General features: G+C 44.5%; 1 protein-coding gene across 1 annotated transcript in view; it reads right to left on the bottom strand.

Annotated features, from left to right (window-relative positions):
- Positions 1-9,684, bottom strand: part of Ddb1 (damage specific DNA binding protein 1) — a 32,347-nt gene that overhangs the window by 9,363 nt on the left and 13,300 nt on the right. Inside the window, exons 11-21 of the mRNA XM_005331527.4 lie at positions 9,245-9,320; positions 9,038-9,146; positions 6,483-6,661; positions 6,226-6,389; positions 6,042-6,149; positions 5,677-5,884; positions 4,395-4,490; positions 4,194-4,305; positions 2,656-2,779; positions 2,180-2,344; positions 1,410-1,504 (exon numbers count right to left, since the gene is read on the bottom strand). Of these exons, the coding sequence (XP_005331584.1) occupies positions 1,410-1,504; positions 2,180-2,344; positions 2,656-2,779; positions 4,194-4,305; positions 4,395-4,490; positions 5,677-5,884; positions 6,042-6,149; positions 6,226-6,389; positions 6,483-6,661; positions 9,038-9,146; positions 9,245-9,320 (1,436 nt within the window). The remainder of the gene's footprint in view (positions 1-1,409; positions 1,505-2,179; positions 2,345-2,655; positions 2,780-4,193; positions 4,306-4,394; positions 4,491-5,676; positions 5,885-6,041; positions 6,150-6,225; positions 6,390-6,482; positions 6,662-9,037; positions 9,147-9,244; positions 9,321-9,684) is intronic.

Raw genomic sequence — 9,684 nt, 5'->3', positions numbered from 1 at the left:
GCAAGTGTTCAACTGGTATTTTCTGAAGGAACAGACTGACTAGAAACTTCTGATCTAAAGTATTCAAGTAACACTTCCTTACTTTCTGAACCTTTTTTTTTTTTTAAATTTTATTTTTAGTTATCGGCGGACACAACATCTTTGTTTGTATGTGGTGCTGAGGATCGAACCCAGGCCGCACGCATGCCAGGGGAGCGCGCTACCACTTGAGCCACATCCTCAGCCTTTTTTTTTTTTAAGAGAGAGAGAGAGAGAGAGAGAGAGAGAGAGAGAGAGAGAGAGAGAGAGAGAGAGAGAGAGAGAATTTTTCAGTTTTTGGGTGGACACAACATCTTTATTTTAATTTTTATGTGGTGCTGAGGATCGAACCTAGAGCCCTGAGCATGCCGGGTGAGCGCGTTACCGCTTGAACCACATCCCCAGCCCCTACTTTCTGAACTTTTAACATGCTATGATTCACTGTGACCCTCCAAGGCAGAAGGGTTCCAGGACACAGCATTTTCCCAATTTATTTCACTATAAAATTAAAAATTGTTTTTAAACAAAATATGAAGTTGTACACCTTAAATATGTATAATTTGTTTCTTGATTATATCTCAATAAAACTCAAAAGTTTTTCTTTTGCAAGGGAGAAGGTAAAGTCATGGCAGAAAAAGAAAGAAGTGGAGGGGCTGGGCTTGTGGTTCAGTGATAGAGCGCTCGCCTCACGTGTGCGTGACCCTGGGTTGGATCCTCAGCACCACATAAAAATAAATAAGTGAAATAAAGGTATTGTGTTCTGCTACAACTAAAAAAAAAAAAAAGAAGCAGATGTGGAATATTTTACAGCACTAGTATTTCAAGAAATGTGGCAGGATAATATGGTTTGGCTCATTATGTTCACGTGGATTACATGTTCTTTTGACACTGAACACCCTGATTTCAGGGGCTACAGCCTTGTTAGTCCCCTCAGCACTCAGGATCTGATACACTTGGTTATATGATCCAAGTGCAGTAGCCAGGTGCAGTGGTGCACACCTGTAATCACAGCGACTCAAGAGGCTAAGGCACAAAGACCACAAGTTCAAAGCCAGCCTCAGCAACTTAGTGAGACTCTGTCTCAAAAAATAAAAAGGGCTGAGGATGTGTCTGAGTGCTTAAGCACCCCTGGGTTCAATCCCTGGGGTTCTTTCAAAAAAATTTTTAAAAAATTAATAGAAAAAAAAATATACACACACACACACACATACATATATATATAAATCAATTGCAATGCCTGTCTCTGCTCCCCCAATTCCCAACTTAGAGCTCCACCCTCCATTCCCACTAGTTTGCTATCCTCAAAATCCTATACACACAGAGCCCCAGGTAAACTTAAGGGAGAATGTTGTGCAAACATGGTGTGCAACCTGAAGTGGTGTGGGTCTCACCGTGCTATTGATGCTGGCAAGCAGCTTCCCATTAAATTCCACCATGGAGTACACAGCCCCTTTTACTTCCTTCTCAGCCACAGTCTGTAGTTTTCCTGGGAGGAAAAAGGATTTTTCAGTCTTTTATGAGAGCCCACTTTACCTCATATGGCTAGAGCCACTCTGGTTCTAAACCCTTCGTCTGAAAAGCAAGAAACACAGAATCCATATATAGAGAGGTGAACCACCCCCTAGAGGATGAGCACCACGGCAGGTGCAGTGAACCAGGGAAGTGTGCAAGCCACCTTCCTCCTGTGCAGACCAAACTTCATCTTGGCCTCATGGCTGGCTTCTGGGCTGATAGTTAATCTTTACAAACATCTAGGGTAGGAGTGGTGAGAAAAGGTGCAGAGAAATAAATGCAAAGTGCTAAAGCTGGAATGGAAAGAGCTCCTAAGTGCTTGGGCAGCCAAGAGGAAAATCAATGGGGGAGTCTCAACTTCTACACTGGCCACAAGATTCTCTTACCCACAGTTCACCTGTCCCCCTCTTTTCCACCTCTCAAAACAACAGACAAGGGAAGAAACCTAAGCTAGACTTAACTGTGCCTGTGCCCTGCTCACCTACTCTGGAATTCAGTCAAATAGTCAACTGCTCGAGAGGAAGAACAGAGCACCTCTTCTTGGCTTCTAAGCCCAGTTCTTCTGTTGCTTAACTGAGGCTGAGACCTCAACAATCTGTCCCTTCCCGGCACTTCACATCCTTCAGAAGTGGGAGTTGGGGCCACTTACCATCAGAATACTGAAAGACAACAATTCGACCCTGCTTGGGCTCTGCCTCTTCAGGATACACCATTGCTGTGCCCACAATGAAGTATGTGTTGGGGTCTTTGCCTAACTTGCAGGAGACCAGGCTGAGTGCATACTCATTCTGTAGAAACTGGTGGGCATGAAGCACTAAAAGGGAAACACAAGAGCAGGACTTGGCTGATGTCCCCTTGCCCCATCTCCACACACACAATCCCATCCTTCCTTGAGGCTGGTGGCTTACATCATGATAGAACACGAAAGTCTTCTCAGGCTACCCATCTCCCATCAACCTAAGTTGACGAGAGGGTACCCAGCGCTCCACACTCACAGCAACTCCCAAAGGCCCACCCCCTTCCTCTCCTTCTAGGAGGGTCTTCTACACGGTAGGGCTCTGGGGTTTTTTGGAAGAGCTCAGTTTAGGGAGGATGTGAGGAGGAAAAGACAGAGCTCATCTGCACCTTCAAAGGTGTGCTGGTCGATGATAAGGAGGTTGTGCACCTCCACCTCTTCTCCAAAGGAGGTCTCATGAGGGGCGGTACTGCTGGAGAAGAGCTTGCTGGAGCTGACACTGCTAGACAGGGCCTGTGAACAGAGAGCGAGCACATCAAGAACCTAATCAGGAAGGGATCAGTGAGATCAGGGCACAAGGCAGAGACTGAACAAGTAGAAGAATAGGCTGGGGCTAGCTCAGTGGTAGAATGCTTGCCTCACATGCACAAGGCCTGGGGTTTGATCCTCAGCACTGCAAAGCAGGGGTAGGGAGAGAAGCTAATGGCTGGCAGAGTGAGTGAAGCATGACAAACAGTGCTTCAGAGAAGATGTTGGAACCAATGACAAGAAGAAGCCAGTTTATGTATGCAACTGACATTCTGACCCAAAACCTAAAGTCAAACATCATTAAAAAACAGTTGATAGGGGGCTGGGGATGTGGCTCAAGCAGTAGCGCGCCCATCTGGCATGCGTGTGGCCTGGGTTCGATCCTTAGCACCACATACAAAGATGTTGTGTCTGCCGTAACTAAGAAATAAAATTAAAATTCTCTCTCCTCTCTCTTAAAAAAAAAAAAACATAATATAAAGATCTTCATTATCAATTAAGAAAGGAGGTACTATCAGATGTGTGGGAGGAAGAAGAGAGAACAAGCAGCAGAAAATGATCTACTAAGCCAATGATGTGCACCTCTAGTTTTTCTATTGTAGTCATTTTACAGATGGAAAAAACTGAAGGCTAGGCTTGCCCAATCAAGTCACATGACCAGCACTGACCCTCAGACCAGTTCTATCAGAACCCTCCCGCTCTTGTCTGTTATACCACACTGCCAATGGAGTCATCTGACTGATAGGACAACAGGAAATGTCCCTGTTGCAAAGTTGTCAGGCAACAACCATGTTTGCTTCTCTTTTGCAGCAAAGGAGTAAATCCAGAGGCACCCTACCACTGAGCTACATCCTCATGCTTTAAATTTGTTGTTTCTAGACAGGATCTCACCAAATTACTCAGGCTGGCCTCAAAAATCACCATCCTTGCCAGGGACAGTGTTTCATGCCTGTAACCCCAGCAGCCTGAGAAGCTTAGGCAGGAGGAGCCCAAGTTCAAAGCCAGCCTCAGCAATTTAGTAAAGCCCTGAGCAACTTAACAAGATTCTATCTCAAAATTTTAAATAAAAAGGGTTGTGAATGTTGCTCAGTGGTTAAGTACCCCTGGGGGGTTCAATCCCTGGGCACCGAAAAGAAAGAAAAAAATTGCCATCCTCCCGTCTCAGCCTCCTGAGTAGTTGGGATTACAGGTGTGTGATGCCACACCCAGCTAGCAACCATTTTTTATAATGTTTTACTGGAACCAGCTAGGCCCACCTGTTGCCTTTCAGGCTACAATGACAAATGTGAGAAGCTAAGACTGACCCCATATGACTTGCAAAGCTGAAAACACTTCCCATCTGACCCTTTGCAGAAAGCCTGCTGGTCCCTACCATCATTTCTTTGCCTGCTGCCCTCACCTGGGTGCTGGCACTGGGCCTCAGGGCAGTTGTGCCTCCACTTGTGTCTTGAACTTCAATGCGGCTGGAGAGGACCCCAAAGCACTGGGACACTTCCTGATAACAGATCTTCCTGCACAACAAGTACAGAACAACAGGGCCACTCAGAAAATCAGACGCGTTCTCCACCCACTCCCAGCAGTTCCCACGGCCTGCACTCACCTGGGAGACTCGTAGAGAGGAACCGTGCGAATGTGCAGCTTCTGGATCTCATCGATGGTGCCAATGGTGAGGGTGCTGTTGTTGGCCAGTGCCAGGCTGGAAAGAAGGGTCTGGGTTTAGATTGAGTAGACCCAAGGAAGGGAAGGATTCCATGAGGCAACTCCACAGAGGGAAGAAAAACAAGGTAGAATTATACCAGCTTACTCTAGGGCAGGGTCTCAACCTTGATTCTGCTAAAAATTACTTGGGGAGAGTTCATTCCGATGCCTAGTTCCACCCACAAGATGCTCCTATTTAACTGGACTGGATGGGTCTGGGTTTAGATTCTTAACAGTTTTCTATGTGATGCTGATGTGAAGCCAAGTTTGACAAACCAAGTGCTCCTGATCTAAGCAGGACAGTGATTCTCACACTACCGTGTGTACCAGCAACGGCTAGCTGCAGGGCTCTTGCTGCCACCAACCTTTACAGTTCTTTTTTTCTTTTTTTTTTTTAAAGAGAGAGTGAGAGAGAGAGAGAGAGAGAGAGAGAGAGAGAGAGAGAGAGAGAGAGAGAGAGAGAGAAAGAAAGAGAGAGAATTTTTAATATTTATTTTTTAAGTTCTCGGCGGACACAACATCTTTGTTGGTATGTGGTGCTGGGGATTGAACCCGGGCCGCACGCATGCCAGGTGAGGGTGCTACTGCTTGAGCCACATCCCCAGCCCTACAGTTCTTTTTTTCTTTTGGTGCTGGAACTCAAACACAGGCCTTCCTCTCTACCACTGAACTATAACCCCAGCTTCAGAATTCACATTTGTAAGAAGTTCCCAAATAGTGCTGGCTTTGGTTGGGGCTACCCTTAAAAAACCCTGCTCCAGAGGAGTACATGATGATGCCTGAATCTGGGGTTCTGAAGTTTAATCAATTGAATCACCTGAGAAGTTTTCTGAAAATATATATTATACAGCTGAACCTCAGATCTACTCAATCAGATTCCAAGAAAAAAAGATAAAGCTCTTTTTATTTGTCTACGGCACCAGGGATGGACTACATCCAGGGCCTCACATATCCTAGGCAAGCACTCTCTACAGGACATTATCACCTCAAATCTGTGTTTTTTGTTTTTTAAAAACTTTTTATTGTTTCTAATGGACAATCAGAAGTGAGAATCTCTGCCTTACACTTCCCACCACAGTTATTTACTAACTTTGATACTAGGAAAAAGTTTGAACGGAAGGATTTGAAGACAACATGATGACCTCAATCAGTGGCTCGTGCTGAAGAAAGAAAAAGAGGCTCACCTGTCAGGGTAACCATCTGAGTTGAGGGGACACATGTAATTCACTTCCTTGAGGTTGACATTGGAGAAGACCAACTTGTGGTTGCTGCTATAGATGACAGTGGGCCGGTCAGAGCAAGCAAAGACATTGGTGGTAGAAAGAGAACGGAAAGTCCTCAACACTGTGGGCTGGGTGCCCAAAGTCACCTTCTTTCGGTCGCTCAACAAGCCTACAGAAAGAATGGCATCAGATACAGTGCAAAGGAAAGAAAACAAGACAAACCGCTGGGTGGGAAGAAGGTTCAAAGCAGAGGCCTGAGGCCAAGAACTCTGTGTAGCTCAACACTCCCTGTCTGGAAGAGCCCCTCACTCCAACGCTCTTCCTACCTGTCTCAATGTTGAGCCCAAAGTAGAAAAGGGCTCCATCTCCCAAGGCACAAAGGAGGTAGTGGCTACTCTCAAAAGTGGTCATCAGGATGGAGCGAGGAATGATCTCTGTAGGAAAGAGGGACATTAAGTTTTTGTTCCACATTCCAAGTGATCCCACCCCAAGTCACCAAATAACATATACCTCCACCCAACATCTCCTTGTGCAGTAGTTCAAAAGAAGGCAGCTTCAAGATACGGGCAGAGATGTCTGTCCAGAGGCCAATGGCACAAAGTGGGGATAGTCCATTGCTGTCCCCTAATGGGGTGATGTCCAAGCAAGCCACCTCATGTTCCATCTCTGTATGGCTAAACAAAAAGGAATATGGCAGAATAAGGAAATTCAAGAAAGAAAGCAGTCCCAGAGAATAGAGGAGGAAACAAGTGACAAATCACACACACCTGACCTGCCGGAGCTCCTGAGGATGAATCTGCAGGTAGTAAAGGGCCCTCCCCACAGCAACCACCACCTGACTGCTATTGCATGAGGCCACGCTGATGTTCTTGCCCTGAGGTTCCTTCCATTCACTGACCAGAGCTTTGGGCTCTTGAGAGACCAACCTCACAGATGCTGAAGTGATCTAGAGAAACAGCAGCAGTGGAAAGGGGTCAATGTTGCACTTGTAGAGACCTAATAAGCTACATGATATCTCTTCTGCCCCATCATCATCCCTCAGTAGCCACAGGGGCCTGGGTCTAGGACCCTAGCGGGAACCAAAATCTGCAGCTACTCAAGTCCCTCATATAAAATGGTATTTGTATATACCTACACACTCTCCCATATACTACAAATCATCTCTAGATTATTTATAATTCCTAAAACAACGTCAATGCTATGTCAGTAGTTGCTATATACTTTGTTTAGAAAATGAGGACAAGAAAAAGCATCTGTACACGTTGAGTTCAAACAGCAACTTTTCCTCTCAAATATTTTCAGTCCAGGGTTAGTTGATTCCATGGGTGCAGAACATATGGATATGGAGGGCTTTTCCCACAGTCTTCCAATGATTAATTACCACCAACATTTTTGATGCAGCCCTGAATGAGACTGCCTTAAAGCTGCTTACACACCAGGATGGGTAGATCCTATTTCACTCAAATGAGGCTTGCTAGAGTAATGCAAACTGCATCCTGGGAAAAGGCATCAATGGCATCAGTTTGTGATGACTAGTCTAGCAGTTTCTTTCAACACCAAAATGAGACCTTCAGGATATCCAAGTTCTTAACTATGCAAGAGTCATTAAAATTACTTGAAGGTCCTTAGTGAAGGCCACAAACTGTATTGTAACATGCATTTGCTTGTTTTGGTGCTGGTGAGCAAACCCAGGCTTTCATGCATGCTATGCATACTAAGCATCTGCTCTGCAACTGAACACCACTCCGAGCCCCTGAAATATATTTTACAATTTTATTTTATCACTGAAATTAAACAAAAAATGTTGATAACATTGCATCTATTGATTTATCTGGGCTGTCATGACTGAGTTTACATTTAAGGATAAAATAATAGGTAAGTAGGCTGATGCCAGCCTTCAAATCAATTCTTATATACCAGGGACAAAACAAAGACTTATCGGGCTCATTTCACACTTGTTCCACAGACAGAACTTGCCCTTTAGTTCTTACTAGTATGTCACTGCCAATTGGCTAAGAGGCAAATCAGTGGATAAAAAGATGGCATAGTTCATTAATCTTCACCAGAAAGACCTTGACTCTGACCACAAAAACAGAGAACAGTTTAAATATCAAGGAAAAAACTAAAAGCTGTCAAGTCACTCAACTCCAAAAGATGGCTGGGAGGTGGGAGGGTGTTCAGAAATCAGGCTGTCGATAAATGCCAAATGGCTATCTGCCCCATGTCACAGACACATTTCAGGTAAGGATAAGCACAGAAGAAGAGCACTGGTTGTGATTAACATGTGCTCGGGGCTGCGAATGATGTAGATGAAAGCATCATAATTTTTTGTCTTTCTTTGTGCTTTCAGTATTCCAAATACACATGTATCAGAGTTACAATAGGGAAAAAGTGTGATGGTCTCAGAAGATATAATACAAAGTGCTAAAATAGGACCCAAACATATATAATTGTGTGTAAAAGAGACCCCATCAATAAATACAATACTTGTACAATTGTGGAAGAAAAATAAACCTAAGACGAGCAACCATGAAATCAAGAATTGTTATTTCTGTTGGGCACAATGGCATACCTATAATCCTAGCAACTTGGGAGGCTGAAACAGGAGAAATAATGGGTTCAAGGCCAGCCTCACCAACTTAGTAAGGCCCTAAGCAGCTTGATGGGACCCTATCTCAAAATAAAAATAAATGAAAAAGGCTGGAGATGTAGCTCAGTGGTAAACAGACTGTAGGTTCAGTCCTTAGTACAAAAAAAAAGTTGTTATCAGGTGATATCTCCCCCCACCAACCTGAATTCCTCCATTATTTTCAGTGTCATAAAAACTGATGGTTTTAAGCCAGATGCAGTGGTGCACACTTGTAATCCCAATAGCTAGGGAGGCTGAGGCAGGAGAATCATATGTTTGAAACCAGCCTCAGCAACTTAGTGAGGACCCAAGCAACTTAGTTGTTAACTGGAATGAAAAAAAAGAAAAAAGAAAAATGGGAGGGGAGTGGCTAGGGATGTGGCTCAGTGGTTAAGCGCCCTGGGTTCAATCCCAGGTACCAAAAATAAATAATTTTTTTTAAAAAACATAATGGTCTTGGGGCTGGGGATGTGGCTCAAGCGGTAGCGCGCTCGCCTGGCATGCGTGCGGCCCGGGTTCAATCCTCAGCACCACATACCAACAAAGATGTTGTGTCCTCCGAGAACTAAAAATAAATAAATATTTAAAAGAAAAAAAAAAAAACATAATGGTCTTAAAATCCAGTGGTACTCTGTACTGCACTCTAGGCAAAATTTAAGTAAATGGTAAAGTGTGCCCTTCCTCAGTCATTACCTGGATAAGCTGCTGATGAGCCACATTACCACAGAAGAAAGTCTGCTGATCATCCACAAAACCCATCAGTTCAGTTTCTTCCACCTCTTCTCCATTTAGCATGAGAACTCTGCAACAGGACCAAAGGCCTGAGTTAGTCTGGGACCAGCTTACCCACCTCACAACCTTCATCCCAGCGCCCAAAGCTAGAACTAGAACCATCCTTACCGTGTCTGGCCAACAAAAGAAAGCACCAAAGTGTCATCAGTCTCTCGGTTAGGGTCAGACCGCAGCGGCCATAAACCTGGAACAAGGAGAAAGGATTAAGAGACACACCACAGACCAATGCTCAACTTGCATACCTAAGGGAAGGACAGCCTGGCTCACATAGGAGCAAGAATGTGGGAGTCAGAGTCCTGAGCTCAAATTCCCTTTGTGCTTTTCTGGCTCTAAGATTCTGAAGAAATCAGAGATTTTTAAGAACTTTTTTGAACTGGGACAGGTGGCTCACACCTATAATCCCAGGTACTTGGGAGGTGGAGGCTTGTGAATTTGAGGCCAGCCTGGGCAACCTATTGAAACCTCCATTTCAAAATAAAATTCTAAAACAGGCCAAGGATATAACTCTGTGTTTCAGTACCTGCCTAGCATGCAAAAGGCCATGAACT

This window comes from Ictidomys tridecemlineatus, chromosome 4, assembly GCF_052094955.1.
Source record: "Ictidomys tridecemlineatus isolate mIctTri1 chromosome 4, mIctTri1.hap1, whole genome shotgun sequence".
Taxonomy (NCBI): Eukaryota; Metazoa; Chordata; class Mammalia; order Rodentia; family Sciuridae; genus Ictidomys; species Ictidomys tridecemlineatus.
This window is presented reverse-complemented; position numbering and strand designations above follow the sequence as displayed.